At 31.2% G+C, this 26,321-nt stretch overlaps 1 protein-coding gene and 1 long non-coding RNA gene across 3 annotated transcripts; both read right to left on the minus strand.

The window, feature by feature from the left end:
• Window positions 1-249: 249 nt before the first annotated feature.
• LOC134239386 (uncharacterized) lies at window positions 250-7,685 on the minus strand. 2 transcript variants are annotated; one of them, XR_009986218.1, is made up of 3 exons: window positions 5,744-7,685; window positions 5,453-5,559; window positions 250-891 (listed from the first exon to the last, which is right to left on the minus strand). It is a non-coding gene; the product is annotated as an uncharacterized LOC134239386 (long non-coding RNA). The 2 variants fall into 2 exon arrangements; XR_009986217.1 differs by having other exon boundaries at window positions 5,453-7,685.
• A 3,174-nt stretch (window positions 7,686-10,859) lies between these two features.
• On the minus strand, window positions 10,860-24,747 carry LOC134239388 (uncharacterized). Its single transcript, XM_062721560.1, has 7 exons — window positions 24,616-24,747; window positions 18,527-18,754; window positions 17,248-17,499; window positions 15,437-15,565; window positions 15,077-15,214; window positions 14,823-14,846; window positions 10,860-12,904 (listed from the first exon to the last, which is right to left on the minus strand). The coding sequence occupies exons 1-7, from the start codon at window positions 24,677-24,679 to the stop codon at window positions 12,669-12,671; spliced, it is 1,071 nt and encodes a 356-aa protein (XP_062577544.1). The 5' UTR covers window positions 24,680-24,747; the 3' UTR covers window positions 10,860-12,668.
• Window positions 24,748-26,321: the final 1,574 nt, after the last annotated feature.

Consider the following 26,321-nt stretch of genomic DNA (forward strand, 5'->3'; position numbering starts at 1 on the left):
GCATCTCAAGGATTGTCAAATATCAGGCATTTGAGGAACGTTCCTCTCACAAATGGTTGTCTCATGAATTGTCAAACATTAGGCATTTCAGGAACGTTCCTCACTAAAATTTAACATTGTTCACACAGGATACTTACATGTATGAGAAACGTTCCTCTCTCAGATTTGTATATGTTGATACCTTATTCATATTAAATCATGCATTTGAGGAACGTTCCTCTCACAAATGGTTGTATTTCTGTTGATTACTTATACCTCATGAAGCTTGCAACCCGTGCATTTGAGGAACGTTCCTCTGTCTTGTAATGAATATCTGTTGATACATTGCAAAGCCCACTTAAAAATATCTTTAAAGGAACGTTCCTCTCTAACATTATCATGTGTTTTGTGATATTATATTAGTTTTTATCGTACATGAAGAATTTGGGAAAATTTCTCTCTTTTATATGAAATGCAGTACATATTCATAGAAACATTTTTTATCTGTACACACTCTACAAAATATATATGAAAAATCATTTTGTCATTTTATAAATTAAGGCTTTCTTAAAGCATAATATAAACTAGGTACAGGAACAAACAAATTTTTCCACTTCGGAACAAGCATGTGCAATGTGCAGTGTTCATGTATCAACTCAAAGGGCTTTTTCACTGAATGGCAGTGTGATCACATATTACAATGTCTTGGTTAACAGGTTAATACCCACAGTATTTTTCCTTTCTACCACGAAATTAAACCAAAGTTGTGATGAAGGTCAACCATGTTTCTCTCTCAGTTACATCTTTCCCTCATAATAGAGACGATTCCAATTCCTTGGTCTCCAAAGGTTCATAGCATTTTTTCATCAGTCAAAGTAAAACAGCCTCAACAAGTTTCTTGGGTGTCATCTTCTGTAGGAAAAATCTCACATTCAGTACAGCGGCATGTCGTATTATCAAAGATGTGATTCAGGCAAAGTTAGAATAATCGAAACAATGTGTACATAATAACAAGTTTTGATGTATCATCTAAAAATTAAATAGACTGGAAAAATCGATATAAAAAAAATTGCAAAACTTAAATTAAAATTTTGAACTTTAAATTGCCCATGAATTATGAAAGCATTTCCATACTGTATTAAGAATATTGCAAAATTGACACTTTCTATCTTTCTCATACTATTTTAATGAAATACTGTAAATGTTTTATATTTAGAGTGTACTATATTTGGCGGAAGTTGATATTTTAATAAGTTAGCGTAGGTATGATTTAGCGCATTTTAATGTTTTATGTTTAAGTCATTTAGTGTTGTACTTAAATTAGCGGATGTTTCTTTCCGCCAAAAAGCTAAAAAGAATACACCGCCAAATGTTACACGTTTACAGTAATAACTCTGATTTGCAAATTATGTCTGAGAAAAATCATTCTCCTTTATATCTTGCATGTAACACTAATTTAAAAACTAAGTGACAATTGGAAATGTAAATTATAATAATATATAGGTCTTAAGCTCCATACTCCTCCAATGAACATTTAATATACATGTATGATAATATAAGTCATCAATTTTTTAAATTTATTTCTCTTTTTCCATAGTGCATGCAGGTGTCATATAATATTTCATGGGTTTTATTAATGTATTCTTTAATTTACACGAACCTATTTTCATTCTGAATCTCAATTTGTATTATATTGCAGTACTAATTTCTTAAAACTGAAGAACTGATTCTATAATAGGGATTTGTCTTGTAACCCTAATTCCTGCATCATTCTCTACTTTAAAGATAAAGACTTGATGTCTTCCTGGCCCCAGCTCACATTGTAATTGTTGTCGTTTACTGATTTTTATTTGAAAATTAAAATAAGTACACGACTATAACTTAAAAATTGTAAAACAAACTGCCATATAGTGGACAATTATAATTTGTCAAAAAGCGGCATTTGGTTTCCCGTGTAAATAAAATGCTAAAATGATAATAATGGTATCACAAGCCTAAAACATAACTTTAAATTTTGAATTTTTACAAATAAATATAAAAATAATAATTTAACATTGAACCTTATTTTACATTAAACAATAGTGTAATTCAATTAACATTTGTATTATATTGTAAAAATAAAAAGTACTATTGTGTATTTCTTAAAACTGATAATAAAAAGAATTTTGATTCTATAATAGGGATTTGTCTATATGGCATAAAAGTTATACAATACTGGTGCGTTTGGTACCGTGGCCAGGGGCTACATAACACATATTAAAAATCTTAACACAAAGGATCAATCATGATTTAGTCCCTTGAGATAAAAATTAATTTACAGGTACAACTGTGAATCCTGAAACCAGGTTGTAAATAATCAACTGACTAGGAACCCTATATTCCTGCATTAAAAATTCTCTACTTTAAAGATAAAGACTTGATATCTTCCTGGCCCCAGCTCACATTGTAATTGTTATTAATCACTGCCAATCATATATGCTCATGGAACACTAGCTATAGGCGATCAGCTCTGGCAACTATCTGTCCCCTGTGACTTCATGGACAGTAAAGATCAGTGCTGATGCTATGATGACTTGATCGTGTTATAGATAAACATGTCTCTGCAGTCAGAAGATTGAAGCAATTTACATTGTAGAACAGAACTCAAACAGTGAGAGAATTAAGATCTTGTTAGAGTTTTAAATTTTACTCCTTAAAATTTGGATAGTTTCAATATATTTAAAAAACAAAAAATGTAATGAAACTTATATACGCTGTAAAACTTTACTAATTATTCTAGTTCGGGAATAACAAATCTCAGGCTAAAATCTGGTTTCTACATATTAAATGCAAAGAAACATTCCACAGAATTATTTTGTAAAAAAAAAATAATAATAATGTGAAAACAACATCTCCTGCACTTAGTCAGATCTTAAGGAAGCAGAAATAAGAAGCTATATTTCCAAAAAAAAAAAAAAAAAAACCCTTAAAAAATGTTTTATTGATTTAGAATATTTTATTAAATTATTAGCACATGTATTAAAAGAAATTTTGTACTGAGTAATACAGTTCTACAATTTTTTATTTTTATTGATTGGCAATTGCTCATCTTCCTTCCTTTTTTTCAAAGTTAGATACTTTGATTATGAAACTATCTTTGATTTAATTGTTAATTTCAGAAACATGCACTCTGAATTTCACAGATTTCCTATATCTTGGATTGCAGTGTGGGTCATTTGGGATTTAATAATTTAGCCAGCTGCAGCAAGGTCAAAAGTCTATGTTATCTGTAAAACTCGAGGTCAATTTATATAACCCCGGTCTTATCTGCTTTCATTATGTAGAAATAATTTAAGAAGATTTTCTTCAACTCTTTGAAATTACATTCACCAACACTGGAACACTGAGTTTCTAAGAATAAGAATTTCATTGGTGTACATATCAGGCATGTGTTATAAAAATGAACCTTTCTTATGAAACTGAATAGTGCATTTTTTCTCCGCTTTAACCTAATAAATAAATAAAACAAAATTACGGCTATATGCATAAAATGATGGAAGTATCAACTAGTGAAACCGTTACTCGTATTTTTAGTAATACTATTTTTCTTTTATCAGGAACCGGACACTGAGTACACAAGACATGATCTGCCGATCGATAATACATATAAAATGTTTAACTAATATACAATTTTTTAAGATCTGAATTATAAATACTTATTTATAATTAGATAATGCATATACTTAAGTTATTGTTAAAGTATTAAACTACATGTAATCCTTAACAATAGGTGTATGTAGGAATATAAACAAGATGCCCCCTTTGGATTTTTTTTTAGAATAAAATATATTTTTCAGTGGGATAGTGATGATTGACAACTAAAAGAAACTTCATATTCACTCTATTTTGGACTGCATTCCACTTTGATTAATATTAAAAATCTGTTAAAACAATTAATGCAATACATAAAATGTGAGTTTGTAATAAATTATTTATTTATTTTTTTTTTTTAGAAAAGATTAATATATAGAATGACAAAAAAACCCTTTAAGATAAAGGTTTTGTTATATATGTTTCTTTAAATTGTATATGTGTACTTAAGCTTTGATCATAATCCTTGCAGTTGACAACACAACAAAATATGCCTAGAATTTTTATAAAAATAGAAAAAAAATTCCCGGTAAATTGTTTCAAAAAAGTGTATAAATCTTTTATAATTAGTTTTTTTTTTTAAATTTTATCCTTATTGTTCTAACCGCAGCATATAGTTTAAAAGGATACAATATTGAGTATAATAATTTATTGAATTTGTGTCTTTTTTTCCATAATATTTCAAGATAACCAATTTATAGTAAAATTTTAACATGTTTTTTTAGCAGGGTATGATATCAGACAAGGTCACTATATTGCTAGCAAAGAAAAACACATGATTTTAATATATTAAGTACTCCTGTTCATACACACAAGTAAAAGAGCTAACAATATCTTGGGAAAGAATAAACATTTGACCAGTGACCACTTAGTGAAGCCGACGAAGCGATAATTGTCTCAGAGTTTAAGATTTCAGCATTGGCTATACATAAACAAACTATACGGCTCTGTTTCATCTAAACACATTAATTCTTTGACACACTAGATTATTCCTTTGAGCCTCGTTGAATGTGTTCTGCTCTGCTCTAAAACCATCAGAATTAACAGTGCTGAGCATCTAGTCAAGCACGGATGATTTTTGGATTGAACTAGGTGAAACACAGCTATTGTTCTCTTTATCAAATCAATTAATGTTTTATTAAAAAAAAGTAAATAAGACACTGACTTGGCATATAAAATATACCTGAGGTCTGTCCAAAACTTTAATTCAAAATAGAGTGCACGTCTCTTATCAATAATGTATAGTTAATACATGGACATGTTAAATCATGCCAGTTTACAAATTAAAAATATACCCGGTAATACAAATTAAAAACACTACATAAATATGTATATTTTGCATATTTTTAGAAAGTATATAGGATACGTTCAGTGGCAAGGGGGGGGTAATTTTTTAAGGAGCAAATTCTCAATCAAAATTTCCTGTGTTAGGAAGCCAAAAAAATTAGTATGGGCATGGACCCCACCCATCCCCACACCCACCCCCCAAAAAATAAATAAATAAATTGAGATAAGTAAATGATGAATAATAAAATAAAAAATTAACAAAATACAGTAAAACATGATTTTTGCCAACACACTTATGTTGAATTGAGTTACAGCGAAGTGCTTTTATTCCCTGTGACTTAATTATGTATTTTTATCTTCATAACGAATTTCGCTCATAATAATGCAAAATCATCCGTCGATCCCTGGCACTGCTTTTTAAACATGTTTTACTTGTATTCAATATAATTAATCTATTTCCTGCCATGTACAGCATTTGAAAACATATATTATATAGGAATTCATAGAATTTCTAATTTTCCCAACTAATAATGAAAATTATGACTACGGTACTTACTTGATTTGTTTACGACACTTTAATCATTTCTCTGAAATGTTGCTGCAAGTGGTGTCATGAGGGTATTCGTTTTCTTTTACATTGAAATCCAGGGCATATCATTTTGTCTAAAATTAAAGTAAATTTCTCATTTTAATTTACTGGTATTTGGAAGTGTCTGACAGCTTATATTTCAGCAGGATTGATCAACTCTGACTAAGTTATTGATAAAATATTTTAGTTTAGTTTTTATGCAAACAAAGCATACAAAGAATTTTCATAAATTGATAATAATATTATTTGCATATATACCTTAATAAATCCTTAACTGTGAAGAACTGCAACATCCTGTTTTATTCAACAATCTTTCGATGTGATAATCATCTTCTGATTTGAAATCGTGAACATTTTGGTAGGGTTGAGAGATGGATGTGTCCAAGACTGATAACACACCCAAGATTATCAGTGTGCAGTGTTTTGATTGACATTTCTTCAGTTAGTGGCACCACATGTTTCCATTCAAATATGTATGGAAGGGTCGCAGTTGCACATGTGAACAGCTATCATTTAAATGCAACTGTCGTTTGAAGGGGAATTCGAAATTGGAGAAATTAGACATTGATATATCTGTGTGTTATACTGTGTTATACTGTGATAAAGTTATATAATTAGTTTTGGTCAAAAAACTGCGTGATGAAGTAAGTAGAGACACATGCATGATTTTCAAATGTCAATGGATGTTCAACTTATAGAGAATTTACTGGTCAATGCACTGACTTTTCATAAATTAATCTTGGATGAACTATACTAAAAAAGCTAAGGGTAAGATTCTTTTCCTGAAAGATTTTTTCATTTAATAAATATCATAAAATTTCAATTGTTAAAGAAAATTGTTTAATTTAGTGTAAGAAAGCATTGCTGTATACAACAGTTTTATATCATAATAGTAAATGCAGGGGATCAGGGGAATGGTATAACTTTTTTGATCAATTCCTTGTTGTAGATTTATGTCTCTTGCACGATTCAAACAGTTGCCCTTTTTTCTCATTTAAAATGTAAATAAACATTTACTCTTTATTCAGCATTAGATATACATTCCTATATGATATCCAGAGAAGTGACTTCAAAATAAAATGTGATCATGTATACTCCTAAAGGAGTGGTACCAACGAGTTTAATGTCTGTAATAATAAGAGGCTTTTCACAAAATTGAGTGAAAAATGATTTCCTAAAATATTAATTGTCAAGAATGACACGTACTTGATCTTGTGATCGAGTTATGACCCCCAAATTAAAAGTTGTCATATATTTCTTAGGAGGACTACAGATCTAGTGCATTAAATTATTTTTCAAACAGTAGAATCTCAAGTTACTTCAATATTGAGTAAACAATACTTTTCTATTTCTAGATCAGTTTGAGCCTTGTGCTTTCACCTTGTAACCCAAAATCAGTAGGGGTCTTTATTCCTTTGGGAGTACCAGTATACTAAGTTTGATGTCTGTAAAGCAAAGGGTTCCCAAAATTTTAAGCATATATTATTTTTCTGTGTCAGAATAGTCTCAACCTTGAAATTTGACTTTATGAAATCAACAGGATTATCTACTCTTTTACGTTAGGGAGTACCTGGGTGTACAGCTTTCTTCAAATCCAATTATACTCTGATTTATATATATAGTTATATAATAACATTTGAAATCAGAAGAGGAGTATTCGACATGAATCCATTGTCAACAGTTGGAAGAGGAATGTTTGTCCAGTCCAGTGTCAAATTTTGAAATGGGGAGAAGAACATTCATTGTATTAAGATTCATGGTAGTAGTGTTTTGATAGGAATTGGTAGAGGAATGTTCCTCAAATGTACTGTTTATATACATGTAGTATGTATTATCAATTGAAATTGACTGATGAACGTTTGTGATATTGTGTGTTAAAACTTGTAAATACAGTGTCAAGTTGAAAGAGGAACGTTCCTCCAGTGTATATAGTATCAATATTTGAAATTGGATGAGGAACGTTCCTCAAATATGTTGTGTTTAGACTAGTAAATCCAGTGTCAATAGTTTGAAGAGGAACGTTCCTCCAGTGTACATGGTGTATATAGTATCAATATTTGAAATTGGAAGAGGACCGTTCCTCTAATGCCTAATATTTGAAAATTTATGAGATGCCTACGGTAATAAGTAAATTTGAGAGATGAATGTTCCTCAAATGCCTGATGTGTTCATTCATAAGGTATTTAAAAATACACACTGTATGTGCACATCTGTGTAAGAGAGGAACGTTACTCAAATGTCTGGTGATAATAAATGCATCTTAGTTTAGAGAGGGGAATGTTCCTCAAATGTCTGTTCATAACAAATGCATCAGAAGTACAGAGAGAGGAACGTTCCTCAAATCTCTGGTCAGAACAAATGCATCTGAAGTTCGAGAGAGGAACGTTCCTCAAAAGTTTGGTCATAACAAATGCACCAGAAGTTCAGAGAGAGGAACGTTCCTCAAATCTCTGGTCATAACAAATGCATCTGAAGTGTAGAAAGAGGAATGTTCCTCAAAAGTCTAGTCATAACAAATGCATCTGAAGTTCAGAGAGAGGAACGTTCTTCAAATCTCTGGTCATAACAAATGCATCTGAAGTGTAGAAAGAGGAACGTTCCTCAAAAGTCTGGTCATAACAAATGCATCTGAAGTGTAGAAAGAGGAACGTTCCTCAAATACTTATAAAAAAATCTGAAGTTAGAAAAAACGTTCCTCAAATACTTAAAAAAATCTTCAGAAAGGGAACTTGTGGAGACACATATAAGGATTTTAAGACCAAAATGACTTCAGATTGTAAACGTTGGGTGAAAAAAAAGGAATTTTGATTTTCCCCTTTTGTTTTGGATTGTGTTCAGCCATTCATTTACAACGTGCAAGATGCCCTAAGAAACAATTGCAGCTTAATTTTTACGGTACAATAGGTTAATCAATATCGAGATCTGAGCAAAGGAGTTATTCTTTGCCATTTTAAAATGCTTGTGTTTCAAATGATTAGGTCGAATTTTTTCTAACTTAGTGGATTGAAGTAAGACTTAGACTTCCGGTCCAAGGATTATCATTGATGTAAATTAAACATAAGAAGCCGTCAATGTGTAATGTAGTGTATTTGTGCATCATCAACTTTCCATCACCTTTACTTTGAAGATTTTCCAGCTAGAGCAATGGAAATGCGTACTTAAGCCATTTTCAAAAAGCTTAAGTATCCTTAGGGGAATCGAACGATTTTTTTTTTGAAATATTGCTGCATTACGTAAGATGAACAGTACAAACCCTTAAAACTACATAATATTGCCAAATGTTTTCTTAAACATGACATTTTTGATTTCTGTTAAGCAGACTTAAACTTGACTTCCGGCTATTGTATGAAAATCGTTTAACCGTTAAATTACCGATATTTACCAAAGTGAAGATATCCATAATTTTATTATAGAAAATACTGTACTTTACATGATTATTTTTCCTTAAATAAGGGTGTTGCATTTCTTTTGCGATTCAGTATAAATTCAGATTTACTTAAAAACACCTTACTCATACTTTAACAAATAAGGTAATTATAAAAAAAATATATATACTAAAATGAAAATAAATATGATTTAGTGCATATTATGTTAAAAAGAAACACAAACAATTCTTTTCTTTCATTATTGTTCTGCATGTAAGTCAAGATCCAAAAAAATATACGATTTCCGTCAAAAGTTCTTAAGTAAAAGTTAAACACTATATGGTGACCAAACCTTTCCGATAATTTGACCATAAATAAGATTTGAAGTATTCATTGATTAATCTGATTTTTGACTTATTACTAATTAATATGCAGAAAAAAAGAATCTACTCAAACTAGAGAGTGAGTGTATATATGCTGTATTTTCATACTGTAATTTTTTTTAATTAGAAGAATGGCATAAACATGAACATAGTCTACATGTATTAATCAATTACTTTAAATATATGAATTACTTACCTAGACAAACAGTTGGAACAAAAGAGGCTAATAGAAAACTGATCAGAAGCAGTAAAAAGTTCATTTCCTTTAATGGCTTCCTTTGTGTATTCAAATTAACGTGTATGTTTTTGTAGTTATCTTTTTTTGCATAAACAACTATTTTATCTCTGAGTAAACATATTTATTTCCTTCTGTCATTCATGTTTAATGGTAAGCTTCAGGTCGTTAACAATCACTTCTATATACCTTAAACTTTTCAACAGAAAAATTACAAAGGTTATGGGGTTTGTTATCTAGTACAGCAAAATATACCTAAATAAGTAGAAGTACGAAGAATTCGTTAAAAATATATCAATTACTATTAGACATGAAAATGTACCAACCAGCTAGCTGAAGAAAAAATACTTCCTGTATATTTTACACATTGTTTAAACATTTGTTGTCCTTTCATTTGACATCTATTGCAGTTTTTGTTAAAATTCAAGGTTAACAATAATTTTACGTCCTTGTAAATGATGATACCAGTTTTTAAAATAGATTTAAAAAAAATATGATAACAAGCTAATTAATTATTGTTCCGGCTACACTTTTTCTTCAGCTTACATAGGCATCCTTCAGATACACATTACCCTGTGATGCAAAACCACACCTCTGATACACACACAAACGCACACCGACACACACACACACAGAGAGAGAGAGAGAGAGAGAGAGAGAGAGACACAGAGAGAGAGAGAGAGAGAGAATCCATATGGTACGAATGTAAAAAAAATCTCAACATACGAAATAAGGGAACAATTTGGCAAAACTCTGTAAGAAACTCTTTTGTGTGGTAACCAAAATGTTATTCTATTATTTAAGAAAAATGAAATAAAAGACCGAGCTTGACAAAATAAGTCTTACTACAATCATTTTCATCATGTTGAAGTAACGTAATGTAGTTTAATTTCTTTCATTAAGCTTGGTAATTAGTTTTCATGTTCTTCAGATAAATAAAAAACTTTGAAATGCATCACAACGGATATAAAATATTAAGTATTCTTTTCTATTTAGAATTCAACAATTCTTCTAAAACTTCCTTAAGAAGCTGGGTAAGCTCAACGGAAGTACACCAAGAATGTTTCACTTATAACGATTACGTCCGAGAGAGCGTTTTTTAGCTGACATAATAATCTCTCTCCAGTAATATCATGATCGTTAATATATTCTCCATACACTTCTTTTGCGTTTAGCTAACAATATTTTAACGCTTTGAGTAGAAAGCTTTTTCAGGAGAAATTTTGGATTCGAACGAGATGCAGAGTTAATCCGATAATAAGAAATAAGACATAAATGCTTGAAGTGAGAATATACATTTTATGTAAAATAATAAATAAATACATTTTTTAAAGTCATAAATACCAGTGGGGTACAACTTAAAAAAAAAAAACAGATTGTCATACCTTTCTCTCTTATAATGTATAGTGAGGTATTTTTGTGAAATGATTTTTTTTTTAGGGTTTTCATGCTTTTTTTCCCGCTATGGTGCACATGATGAATAAGGGTAATAAATATAACTTGTGAAAAAAGTTTAAGAAGCCCCAGAGTGAAAATGGACGGTGGGTGGGGGGTCATGTACACAAGTACTTGTGGGAAAGCAGAATCACAATCCCCTTCGCTTGCTTTAAAAAAATCCAGAGCATTACAGTAATATAACGTTTGATGTTCTAAATAATAAGCACTTTAATTTAATTTTTTTTCTGTTTGTTCTGACTTTGTACGTTTAATTTAGGACATCTTCAATTTTGCAATTTCAAATTAAAAGTAAAAAATAAACACCACATTACGCCTTATCAGCCTCATACGTGTCATTTACAGGAATGCCAGTCTGTGGACCGGAAGTCCAAAGGTCCAGTACTGCAGTAGGGTTGAGAAAATTTTAATTTTTTTTTTGTAACAACAAGCAATTAAATAACAAAGAACATTTATTTCCGTCATATAAAGAGATTAACTGACCGTATGTATCATAAAAGTCGAGCTGAAAATGCTTTGCATGCTCTATTTCCCTACTGTAATTGAAAATATTGGGAAGGGGAGGGGGTTAACAGTTATATATTTCGTTGTAGAATTTAAACATATTTTAACATTTTTATTTAAAAGTTTTGTTTTTTAAAATCAGGTTTTAACTTTACTTAAAGGTATCATTTTAAGCTTTTGAACATTTAACTAAAATTCCTTTGTCAATTGAAAATTCTGCAAATCCGGATCAATTTCGCATAAATGATATTTATTTATAGACATTTTTGAATGAAAAACTAGGCTTGCCTTCCATAAATATGGTTTTAGAAATAAAACAGGCAAAAACTGTATTCATGAAAAAACTATTTTTTTCATATTTAACAGACACTTGGAAAAAATTGTAAATTAAAATTTAATTTTATCGTGATATTTCATTTGCATTATTGAAATATTGAAGTTAATGTAGTTTATCTCAATACTTTTTTGATTCTGCTTCTCTTTGTTATCTACATGAACAATTTTATAGTGCAAGTAGGAAATGAAAACCTCAATAAAAGATTATCATGCATTTAAGTCGAATGAACGAATCAGCATTATATGTCAAACATGAATCCAGAGAAACTTTTGTGAAGACAAATCGGAGAAAATAAATCACAAATTAAATCAAGTTCTTCTGGCAATTTACTTCCGTTTCGAATTACTGATATTGTCTGGGACATTCTAGTTTTAAAGGCAAAGTTTATAAAAATTATGTCTTAGAGAGGACTTATTTCATCAGCAATAAATATGACATCTATTATAGTGTTTATAAGGCAGAGTTTATAAAAATTATGTCTTAGAGAGGACTTATTTCATCAACAATGAATATGACATCTATTATAGTGTTCTACTTACATTGAATTTATTTAAAAAAGAAAGAACCTTTTCCGACAAAAGACGTAACAAATTCTATGACATAATGGAGATAACGAACTGTATTCAACTCCAACAGTATATTAAACAATATGAAAGTGGAACAGTGCCAAAATAGCACCCCAGAAACTGAGAGGTGTCATCAGGTGCCACGAGGAAGTGAACATCCCAAACTAACAGGCCACATCTGCCATGTGCTCCATGTCATGATCGGAAAATAAAAAGGAAATATCCATCCACAAATAAGAGTGTAAAATTGATCCCGAGCTAAAATACAGACAAACTTAACATTTGCTCTCTAAAAATATAGAACAGTTCTAATGATAAGTCGAGTCTTCAAGTAGGTATTACAAATTGATATCATCATAGGTCTGGCAGTCATTTTTAATTCCAACTTGATTATAAAACTTGGGATTTTCGTCAAACTCTTTTCTATCTTCGTTTGGCTGATTTTTTCCACTTTGCATGGTTCTCGATAACCTCTTTTTGTATACAATTATAACCATTACGGTTATAATTGCTACAAAAACAAGTGTTGAAATAACTGATATAATTACAGATGAGGTCTTTGAACAATCTTCATCTATAAATAAAATATAATGAGAGATGAAAAGAGGAAGTGCTGAAATACGAGTGTACTGTTTGATATCTCCATAATTCATAGTATAAAAACAAGTCTTTTTTCGCATAATCACCAGTGCAAGATTATCTTGTCCGGTGTGAGACAGCAGTGTGAGACTTTTTTGTCTTACACTGCGTATTACCAGGAACCTATATACTAACGGGATAGACAACTACCGCAAGTCTTGCGATATCTCTTAAGTCGCGGGATTTCGTAAGACAACTTTAATTAATTATATCTCTAAAGCTATCGTATATTTGAGATCAAAACCTTTAAACATCTGTCAAAAAATCATTCAAGATTTGTTTTAGCACGTATTTTACTCCTTATCTTAGTAGTTATTTTGTTTTATGCAAAATCAGCACATGCCCTGATCGATCATATTTCCGAGAAATCGCCGATTTCGGTGTTTGTTTTCGTTATATTTAAATTATATTATTATTATGCTTTAAAATTTATTAATAAATCAATTACAATACATAAAAGGAATAATCAGAAAACATCCTGTTTACCGGGAATAAACGTAAATTGAAAAAAAAAATTGTAGTGTTGTGCATGTTGTTATGGGAAGATGAACATGGTGATGAAGGAGTTGCCTATCCTGTTAGTATATAGGTCCCTGGTATAACTACGCTGCGGACGATAACATTAATATTCCGTCTTCATATAAATAAATTTTAACAATGTAAAAAAATACCACATATATTTAAAATATTTTCATTTAACCATATTAATATTAACTTCTTTTTATTCAAAATATGTCGTATTTTCACTTTTGTAATGGCACTATTTTCAGATCGAAGAAGGATTCTTCTAGAATGGATATGTGTACGCTATCGGATTGATAAGTTTTTTATTCCCAGTTTTATATATCTAATTATTTACCTGGACTGAAGTTCATTTTATCAGTTTACACTAAGTTTAAACCATTTTCAGGTATGCTCTCTCCGATGGTGTATTTAGATTTTTAATTAGTTGGAAAATTAAAAGAATTTATTTTTAGTCCTATGGCGTCGTCATAGACAGATCGTTATTTTGGATAATATAATGCGAGAAAAATATTCATCCATTACATACTCGTGTTGGAATAGTGAAATTCCACCTCGGGACCAAGAGTCTTGGCAATTAAAAAAATTACTGGTGATTTGCAGATTAGGTTGTACATGTGACATATACGGTAAAAGAGAAGGTATGTTGAAGCCAAAAGTGAAGCTTAATATAAAATATATATATATATATATATATATATATATATACCACGGTAAATAAGAATAACAGCTTAATATGTTTACGGTGCAACCGTTAGAGCGAGCGCAAACTCTTCTATTTTTTTAAATTTAGATCGGGCTCGTCAAACTGCACGTGACATTTGGTGCGTCAAGACTCTGACGTAATATGACGTCCTTTGTAAGTTGCAATACCAAGAAAAAACCTGAACAGTGCTAAAAGCTAATGGAGAACGTTTCGATTAGTACTATATATCTTCAATATGTATCCATTAAATCAAGGCCAGTAGATTTTTTTGTCAAACATTTGCCATTATTCTCTCGAGAACATACATGTAGCTAAAACAAGTGATGCATTGCGGGTCCAAATTACTGTGTCAAAACATTCTATCAAATGAATGTGCTTTAGTCCGAATTTTCTATTCAAGAGCTTGTAGTGACGAGCGTCAATTCTCTGCGCTCGCTATAATTTGATAGTTTATAGGTTGGACTTTTTTTAGATAAGCACTCCAATTAATGTTATGTCTATACTTGGGTTACAAAGTTTCCTAACCAAATCTTGAATTCTCTACAATGATAACATGATATTGAATATTAAGTGCTATGAGAATGAATCAGACGATTTTTAAAAATTGTCTTTTATTTGTCCTCACCTGCATCACCAGCGGACGATGAAACTGAAAAAAAAAGATTACAGAAATTATCAAATATTTTTAAAATGAATTCAAATATTTGAAAAAAATTCAACTTATCATAAAAATTGCATAAAACATTTCTTCATTTCATTGAATACATACAATTGATGCTCGCAGCTTATTTTTAAGTTCTCGAACGTAAAGAAAAAAACCCTTCAATTTAAGAAGGAAGGATGAGTTTGATTATTGTTCAACGCATAAGATAATAATACTTTTCAAACATAATATTCCCGTCCAGCCTGCCTCACACCCATCAAAACACGTTCCATTTGTCTTGGAGCATGGTTTACCGTCCTTACAGTGGCCACAGTCGAATGCACAGCTTGGTCCATATTTATAATCTACACAACCTGAAATACAATTAATGTCTGTCAGATACAGAATATGTTATGCTTTTTTTACTTTGATTCAATGTGCAAATATTTCGATCATTGCAATGAATTTCCTAAAATTCACTTTTGTAAGATTGATTGATTGATTGTATATTGTTTAATGTTCCTCTCGAATGTTTTTTATCGACATGGAGACGTTTTTGTGTAAGAAAATTAAAGTATTAATCAACTTATTAGTGCAGTGTGGTGGTTTAAGTAAATTGTTACTACATCCATAAATACAGGAACCATTAAATGCATCACATTCTTGGTTCAGACATTTTTCTGAGCATGGTGCGCAGTTGTCTCCATAATGTTGAAAGTGACACCCTTAAGTAAAAAAATAGCAACAAACAATGAAGAGAGCATGTTCGTTTAATATAAGTATTTGATAAAAAGAATTTCTCACATCATACAAGACAAAAGGGTTGATCAAGCCTTGAAATACGAGCGACGTCCCATAAAATCGTGGACAAAGCGTTTTTCTCGGAAAGTAATGGGCGCACTAAGCTGAAAATTTCAGTAAATGTTTATTTATCATATTTAAGTGCATGATAATTTTTTTTGATAAAATATAGGCAAAAATAAAGATTTTATTATGTTTAACTGTGCACGGGATATTGTCCTACGGCGCACGGTCAAAACACCAAGGTTTTATTAAAGAATACACAAGTTTCATTTCAGAATAAAAGTTTTAAATACACAAGAATTGGATTAAAATTATCCTAATTCAATTCCACAATCAATTTTGTAGTCTTTTTACAAATTTTGAGGCATTTGCTTAATTTTTGACAGTTTCTCGAGCATTCGAAATGGAAAAGTGGTAAACACAACACACGAAAAATGGCGACGTTTTATGACGTTACGGCGCACCGGAGAGCTGTTCAGTTTTAATTCGATGTTGTAATGACACCTCTAGAGACTTAAAATGACCATAGAAGAAAAAAGATTATAAAAATATCACAATATCTGAAGTATACAAATGAAATAGGAGTTTTCTTAGCCAAACTTTTTTGATCGAGTCCCTGGGGAGTACAAAACATACGGACAAACTCCTAATGTAATAGCAAAAGACGCTGTCTCAGTAGACCGCCGATATGAGAGTTTCTATTAATTGAACGATGGTGAGAATATTGTCCGTAACTTACTTATAAATCTTCAGAAGATCGCATGACGGTGCCACTTGGTTCTTCAACTGTTTATGGAGATTAAAGGATGTGTATCAATGAAATTCCTAACTTTAAGTCGGACTCATATAACTTCATTTTCAGCAAAGATAAAACGTGACCCTGTTTTAGACACTTTGACGTTATAAATCCAGGCGCCGTAAGGTGATACAATACATGGCATAAAATCTCATAATTTGTTTATTTATGCATATATTTATCTGAGATTTGCTGTGTATATTACTAAAATATGTACTAAATAATAGTGAAAATTTCAGAACGCAGTGATGTTTATTTTTTACACTAGACAACTTGTCCACGATTTTACGGGACAACCCTCGTATATTAGATCATCAGAAAATGCAAGAGATATTACATTTTTTTTTGTCAAGCAGTCTTCTCATACAGTCTTTTGTTGTCTCATTATTCATATATCTTTTACTGATTCAGTGATATCTAACATGGTATAGCCATCCCATTTTATATATCAGACATTGGAAAAAGGTCCGAAGGATGTAAATTAAGGAAGGATACCTTTGCAACGTTCAGGTAAAGCGATAGTGAGAGTTCAGTCATATTTTATTCAGATGACAAAGAAGTATCAATAGCAAAGTTTTACTATCATGTTGGAATCCACAGATTAATTTTGGCAAATGTGTACAAAATACGAAGATAAATCAAATAAAATACAAATTTGCTACCCTTTACAGAATTGCTTTGCTGTTCAAATCCACTAATTTTAAACATCTCTATCATATTGGAAATTTTACTATCAACGTTGTTTTGCATCGTTACATATAAGTATTTAATTTGTTTTTATTTCATCATCTTTTAAATATTACATACCCATGACCATTACTTCACATATTTCAATAGTAGCATACGAAGGTTCATATCCTGCACAGCCTGTAACGAGTGGAGGGGTCTTGGAATTATATAGTGCTATTCCTTTAATCACTCTGTTGACAGTGACATTCATCACATGGTTTGGACAGGACGATGGATCCTGCTGGAACACTCTATACCCACCAGTAAATGGCGGTATATACGATGGCTCATTAAATACAAACACACTGAAACCAGTATGCCGATTTATGGCTAGGAAAGAAGAGAAAAACTTAAGCATATTTTATTCCCATATTGACTATATTATATCAAAACAAATAGTGTTCAAAATATAAATTTTTTCATGTCTGATAGTGTTTTTTTTTTATCAATACATGTCCCTATTTTACAACTTTTTTATTCCTTCAGTAGCTCAAATTGATAATGAATCTATAAAAGAAACCAAAATGCACACATATGAAACTAAGAGGTTAACAAGATGACATATTTTGTTTGCAACAGAATGTTTTATATTGAACGCCCGTATTCGGATTATTTCAGACATTCTCATATGCGTATTAAAAACTCAGCATTCAATGAAATGATAAGGTTGTAATCGCTAAAAATCTATAGATATTAATTGTATTTTGGTAGACTATCTAGACTTTTACTAGCTATGAATTCGAAATGAATGGAAATACGAATATTATTCAAGCTCAAAATCCTTTAAACAACACAAAATTAGAGCAGACTAGACTTGGATCCCCAGAACATTACAGATGTGATCAGATGTCATTAAGGAGTAAGCATCCCCTGCCAAATGGTCATATCCGCCCTGTGCTCCTTGTCATGATTGGAAAATAACGAAAACATCCGTCGTCAATTCAATGTTTCAGAAATGGTCTTACAAGTTCGAAAAACAGTCAGCATTTGACTCAAAGATTAATTGTATTTGCTAACAGAGTCATTGTGTCGGTCAAAGAACGTACGAATTGAGATATAAATACTTTTTCAAAACTATTTGTAAAGATATTAACAATTTCAACCTATTTTGTTTCAATGTACAAAGTATATTGCGACCAATATCACATGCAAGTTAACACAGACAATTAGCATTTTTCCTCCATTTTTTTATCAATAGGAAATATTAAATTGTTAAATGGATTTTTGCCTTACACATTTCGGTTTTAAACAGAAATTTAAATAGACTGAAAATAATTTGTATTTTCTTATCGTACCATCTGATATGATTCTTTACTATTCTTGTTATGGGTAATTCTAAAATAATTAAATCGAATACTTGTTTGTCTGAGGAAAAGTAGCAAGTAAGCGACATTGGACTTTTGAAGCAAAGGTAATTTCCACCATGCAGTCTTTGATTTGTTAGAACGCGTGAAGCTACAGTAATCTTTTCCATCTTCCTCTAGAGTGTGTCCATCTACTGCTTTATCTGCTGCCGCCCAGTTGTTTTTGTGAACTAAACTTTGAGAAGCTGCTCCCATATACACTGGGTTTTGAGCTAGATTTTCTGAAATGTAGCGGATTAATACGTTATCTATGAGAAAGAGAGAAGTAGGTAGGAGAGAAATAGTATTTATTTGAAATAAACGTATACATGAAGTACGATCCATTTTTAAACGACACAATCTACTGATGGAAAAGTTGATATCATTGCTCGTGCTCTCTGGCTGAAACAACCACAGTAATTTTGTTTTGCATTGAATACGTGCGGTGTAGGCTCTATTCCACGGTAAGTTCAAGGAATACAAGTGAAGATTGCTGTTAGGATAAGGCTGTCCGTAAAACATCACAATGTACTAGCCGTATCTTTTCAATTCTGCATTGAAACATCATAATTATACGTACCAGGTAATACTTTACCACCATAATATATTTTTGTTATATGATTCCATAATTTCCTTCTCTCTGCTCGGCTGAGATCCAACAATGTTAGAAATATACTACGTTATATTAACCTGCACGTGATCTTCCAGGTCAATATAATGAATTATTGCACATCAATATATTAGATTATTGACCTGTTCCATTTTTTCTGTTACAACGTGTTCTTGCTGAAACGTCTTGTTTAATTTTTTGATTAAAGCAACGAAACAGTATTGTTGGAGTTTGCTATCATTTAATCATATAATAAAACAGTTATTGCTGTTTTTGTTAGGTCAATACGATGCTTTAGCCACCTTCGAAGTACAATACCCAGATAGCAAGACTATGTTGGGCCAACATTGGCAAAAGGTTGTATGGTTGGCGGTGGGGAAACAACGTTGGACCAATGTCACCATGCCAACCTTCTCGACCATGACAGAATTCCTAGAAAATACACGCTTAAAGAAAGTGTCTTTTAAAGTTGGTAGTAGTATGTTGGCCCAACGATGGCCCGATGTTTGAAATACACCCATAAAGAATGCGTCTTATCAAGTTGATCGTAGTATGTTGGCCCAACGTTGGTCAAATGTTTGTAATACATACTTAAAAATGTCTTATCAAGTTGGTAGTCGTATGTTAGGCCAACGTTGGCCCAATATTTGTAATACACCCTTAAAGAAAGTGTCTTATAAAATTGTTAGTAGTATGTTGGCCCAACGTTGCCCCATGTTTGTAATACACCTTTTAAGAAAGTGTCTTATCAAATTGTTAGTAGTATGTTGGCCCAATGTTGGTCTGATGTTTATAATAGACCCTTAAAGAAAGTGTCTTATCAAGTTGGTAGTAGTATGTTGACCCGACGTTGGTCCGATGTTAGCACGAGTGTACTTTTGTTTAGGTGTTTCAAGGATGGGATATTTATATTGGGCCAACTCTGGCCCAATTATTATACTGCCAAGTGTCAGTCTTAACTGCTGAGCTTTACGTTGGGACAACGTTGGTTCTAATTAAGTTTTAATTTAGATGCACATTCTGAAATAATTAAAAGGACATTCAATGTCCATGCTTTTAACTGGATGACTGTTTTTGTTTAGATCTGATATTTTCAATATTTTAACTTTGAACTTAAGTGATCACAGCACCAAAGAGCGTTCTATTATATTTTTTGAATTGTGCACACGCATGCTTATCTATTTATTTGAAATAAAACCCTTGAAATAATGAAATTTTTCATGAGCGTTGTATTCATGAGAATTTAGAAAAGACTGAATACAAGTTCTCAGGAACAGGATGTGAATGAAGCCTACATATACATAAATCAAAATGGCACAGCTTTATAATTGAATGGAAACAAAAGTTAGACGTTCGCTAAAGATTGGGGGAGTCGCGTGGATATCAAATTAGACCAAACTGTGGAGTGAGCTGTCAGATTCAATTGCACATAGACTTGCTCATAGACTGAAAATGCAGGGAAAGCAAGAAGAAGAAAAATTTAAATTTGTGGATTATACACTTGCTATAGCTGCATTTAGAAGCGATGTAAGTATATTTATTCTTATTTATTCAGGTAAACTGTTAAAATATATTGATTCGGAATTCATTCTTTTCATGTTTTTGCACACAGGCAATGTAAGTTAAGGTTAAATAACATCTTTCAAGTTGTTTCTATTTAATTCTTAACTGTCAATTACAGACACGATTGCAACAAGGAAATCAAGGTGCACTAATAGTATAATACACTATTCTCTTTATTAAAAGATTTAATGTAAGTAATATTTATTCATAAGTTGGACCAGTAATTGCATTGTTTCTAATATCAAACTATTTTGTATTTTTAGTCAGAGACTGCAAGGAAAACAAATGTTGTGGCGGTAAATAGCAATGAAATCGAAGACCATGCATAAAGAAGTGTATAAAGTACGAGTACGTATGACAAAGATCAAGATGAAGGAAACGGGAGGCGACGAAGGGATGGGAAAAGAGCGGGAATACAACAAAGGGACAGTAATAAAGGAAGTGAGCCCTGATTAAGAACTTTGAATTGATATTTTTTAATAATTTACCTCTATCGTCTATTTTAAGATTTATTTTGTAAATTATGATTGAATTGATGTATATAAAATATTTTTACAGTGAATCATCAGTGCTTACATTGAAAATGTCCATGTATGCATTATGAATGCAGATTGAATTCTGTATTAATTTTTTTAAACAGTCATATAAAATAAGTTTATGTAAAGCATCACTTAACCAATTGAAAATGTTTCTATGTAATACCTACGTTGGCCAAACAATTTGCCATCTGACATTGTAAAAAAGGGCAACATTGGGTCAACCTAACCAACCAGTTGTTAAGGTTGGCTGTTAGTTGGCAAAAACTACAAACTACGTTGGCAAAACAATATGCCATCTGGCATTTCAACAAAGGGCCAACGTTGGGCCAACCTAACCAAACAGTTGTTAAGGTTGGCTGCTAGTTGGCAAACACTAATAACTACGTTGGCCCAACAATATGCCATCTCATATTTCAACAAAGGGCCAACGTTGGGCCAACCTAACAAACCAGTAATTAAGGTTGGTTGGTTGTTGTCATATAATTTTACCTACGTTGGCCCAACAATATGCCAACATGTTGGACCAACGTTGGACCGATGAGCAAAATTACTGTCGGCCAACGTAAGGTTACCAACAATGGGCCAACGTTGGAAAAAAAATTGGGCCAACGTTGGCCCAACTATGTCTTGCTATCTGGGTATTCACTTCCCCTATCGGGTTCAGTAAATATTGTACTCCTCAGGTGTATAAATCATCGTATTGACCTAAAAGCAGCAATAATTGTATATTACTCAAGACACTCCAAACTTGACCTTACAATCTGCGTTCATATTGAGGAATATCTTGTAGCCGAATTTCCTTGAAATGTGCTATTTATCTTATTTTGTATAAATTTTGATGAAGACTAACAAATTATTTTTAATATAGAAATAAGTTAAAATTGTTGTAAAAGAGAAATATAGAAAAAAATGATAGTTGGACTCCAAGACCAAAACTGAGAACAGATTTAAGTCAATATTCTGAATTTGAATGACTAGTGATTTAAAATACATATTAAGTTCTAATTTCTTTGCAGATTTATTTTTAATATTCTAATTGAAACAAATCGTAAAAATTTGTTTTGTTATCAGATTCGATTAAAAGAAATATATTGGCTTGAAATTTTGACTTAAGTCTGTCCTCTTTGGTCTTGGGGCCAGATCTATCTAAACGTAAAACTATAAAAAAAAAAAAAAAATATTAAGAGGACATCAAGGGGATCACTGAAATTTCATAGGTTGGACCAGGTACATGTACTCAGGAGAAGAAAATCTTACAGGTATATTCACTTGTCACACACGCCGTGAACCTTGTGCATTAATAAAAAGAGGAATTTTCCATAGTCAAATCATTGTAATAAATAAAGCCCTACATTTGCTTTCTTTCAAAATATAAACTTTAACGATATTTATATACCGTAAGAATTTTTGCATCCAAAACTGAGTTATTGATTGACTTATGTAACAATCAATTTACAATGATTTTGGTATTGAACTTGTACCATTACGAATTTTGCGCAAAACTTGAAATAAATGTGTTTGCCATGTAAACAAGAAAACAAATCAAAAGACATCACGGCAAATCATTAATTAAAGATCGAAAGGAAAATGTTGAAAGGCTCATTATTTTATATTCTAAATTGCTGATATTTACCTTTGTAAGGATACCGTAGGAAATTTTCGATAACATTGGAGAAAATACTGAGAAATCATTGATCTAAAAAAATAACAACAAACAGAACAATCCGTTGAACAGGGCTTTAACACTCACTCCCGGAAGCATATCTCGGCATAACAGTTTAAAGATTGACTATAAATCATAAGTTTAAACATACGGAAGCTTAACGACAAAATTAAGAGAAGGATTATGTCATGTTCAAAAAAAAAAAAACCGGAGAAAATCATGGACAACTCAATGTGTAAACGATGACATAACAATCTGAATAAAAAATATTAAGGCAGCATTTGAATAAATTTGACTAAATGATGTATTTACTGACTGACAAGGTCATATCTTTTTCAGTTCGCATAGACTAATTTGATTTTAATACTTTTAACGACTACTTGCTATCTCATTTCCATGCTTTGCTTTTGGGTTTTTTTAAATTATGGTAAACAATTATTGCTTGGACTCTGACGCCCACGCAGAAAATATATATGGGAGGCTAAACCAACGCCCTGGGCATACGTCTATGCAAGCATGCACATGAATACCCTATAATAATTTGTCCTATTCGAATTAGAATACGTCATTTATTAGCAAATTTCGCTGTTAAATTTGCATATCGTATTTATATATTTATTGACAGATAAAGATTTCTCTTTTATACACAAACTTTTATATACCAAGTTAACTAAACAATGATTCTATGGTATATATACATATATGTGTATAGATACAGATACAACTTGAATTAAAAACTTCATTCAACGACGAGTTCTAGCTTTTAAAAGATAGAACAAGTCTTCAGCGGCATTGGTTTTGTGCATCAAGGCTCTAAAACAGTTTGATATTTAGCAATCCGGACAAGGTTTGATAAAGTATTTAGCAACTTTTTTTTCATATAGGGGAGGGGTTGGGGCTAAAAAAAAATATGCGTACTACAGAGCTTTGCTACACGTGTACTATCAGATCTATTTTGCCAGTGTTAGATTTCTTACGAATAAATCTCGAATATATAGTAAGTCCCCGCCGTTTTTTATTATATGTATTAAAATAACTATTTTTTTCTAAATTAGTAATTTATAGGCCAATCAGACTAACAATAACAATTTTGCTATGAAAGTTCTATCAATCAAAGTATGCAGATTATTGAAGGAAATTTGAACTAACCTATATGAATATTCAATGAAATTTTTCTATTATCATAAGTTGAATTTCGGTTAGAAACAAATATGCGTATGGTCCATGTACTGTAGACCCTTTTTTTAAAGGACAGCTACTTGTTTTACATGTAAGTTACTTCATATGATATTTACTGATCCTTGATTTGAATCTTTCGACAGCTTTTTTTGTGCACCTGAAAAAAATCTGTCTTTCCGAGTCAAACTTTTAAAATTTCTTATTGAACGTAATTTAGCGAAATGTGTCTTATCTTTTATTCTTGAAATTAGTTATCAATTTCACTAGCTATTTCATTCACGAAAATGTTTACGCTACGTATTCGCCTTCTAGTGAAAAAACGACGTCAAATTTAAAGCATAATGCCTTATCAAATAGGTGGCCGATCGATTCGAGTTCCAAATAAAATAAATTCGGAGTTAAAATGGTTGAAAATTACGAAAGCAAAACAACCCTATAAGCAGAAATTTATACAACATAAGGCCTTTTTAGTAATAAAGAACACATTATATCATTTAAATTATTTCATTGTGATTAACTTAATTTGATATCGTGCAAAATTAAGATTACCTAGACCAACTGCTATACAAACAAATGCCAGTCCACTATATATAATTTCTAGTAAAGCATTCATCTTCTCCGATTTACCGTGTTGCGTATTTTAATGTTCAGTTGAAGTATTTAATACATGTACTAGATTTTATGTTCATATTACTTCCTTTTTGTTATCTCTATATTTGTCATTTTTTAAAACATGCATAAAAATAATTTTAAAAAGTAAAACTACTGTAACAACTTCCTTATTTATCTGAATAGTGATTATTGTTTTAACAACTATAACATCTGCATATTAAATCATATATCAAAACCAATAAAATGACGTCTTAGTCATGAATTATTTTGAAAAAAATGACCTTTGATTAAAAGAACTTCTTGGTGTCTGTTTTTTCAAATATATCCTCTTAAAAGAATTTTCCTCAGTATATGTTTCTTTTTCGATTTCTTTAATTGGTGCAAATATATTATTTTTTGTCATTTTTTTTAATTTTTCTGTCATAACATGTGATGTTTTTCTTTTATACAAACATTACAACACTGCAACATAATGGAAAAAAAGCAAATGTTTATTCATGATAGACAAAAACAATTTTGAAAAAAATGAAAATCTTGTTTATTACTTTTCTTCACTGACTGAGAAACGTTTTCAAAAAATCCAACTTTTGCTTTATCATGTCCGTTTTCTAATGAGAGAGAGAGAGAGAGAGAGAGAGAGAGAGAGAGAGAGAGAGAGAAGGGGGAAAGCTAAATAGTTCTATAATATTTGAGGTACAACACCCCCACCCAAAAAATATTGCTATTTGTTACAAGATTAAATCTTCTGTGTGTATGCACATTTTGGACAAAATTATTAGAGTAGTTTTTGGACAAGAAATTCCAAAAGTACCCCCCCCCCCATTTAATTTTAAATCAATGAAGTACTTAAACCTTGATTTTCAAAAAAGCCAGGTTAGCTATAACTGTCAATTTTCATCAGCTTATTCTTGTAATAATCTAACACAAAAATATAGTCATCTTTTTGAAATACACATCATCAAGACCTTAAAATGAAAAACAATGATTAATCCAAGCCTTGAAAATAGTGTATTTTTCAATTTCAATTTTTTTTGTGAAAAAACCTGTCGTGTAATTTATGTAAAAACTTTCTTTTAATAGTTTGTAGTAAAAATAATCTTCATAATTTTTTGTATAATTTTTGTACCACCAGTTTTGATTTGATAACAGAAAATTATCCCCTCCCCCTTTCTCCATCAATCACTTTCCCGCGCGTCTTTCAGATGTGGGTCAAATGCAATGCTATGAATCTACAAATACACGTTTGAAAAAATCAAATTGGAATATTGCTTTTACTTTAAAAATATACTAACTTACATATATCAGAGTTCTCAAATGTAAAGCGTATTTGAATGTAGATTTTAGGCAGTTATTAATGCCCCCACCCCCATCCCTTCCTTTTTTGTGTCGCAGACCATAAGCGTTTGAATAACTGTCGGTTACAATGCAGATATATTTCGTCATATGAATCCCTGAAATACACACTAGTTTGTTAATTCATGAATGCAGAATACATGTTGACCACTGGTTTTTTTTATGTATCAAGAAAAATTTTCTAAAGGATTTTATGTCCAAGTTTTTAGTCCTTATATGTATGTGTTATGCATTCAATTTCATATAATACCTTGATACTGTTTAACTTCATTATCTTGCATACCTTGATA

Source organism: Saccostrea cucullata, unplaced genomic scaffold (assembly GCF_032062105.1).
Source record: "Saccostrea cucullata isolate Sc308-1 unplaced genomic scaffold, CSIRO_AGI_Scuc_v1 ctg3077, whole genome shotgun sequence".
Classification (NCBI taxonomy): Eukaryota; Metazoa; Mollusca; class Bivalvia; order Ostreida; family Ostreidae; genus Saccostrea; species Saccostrea cuccullata.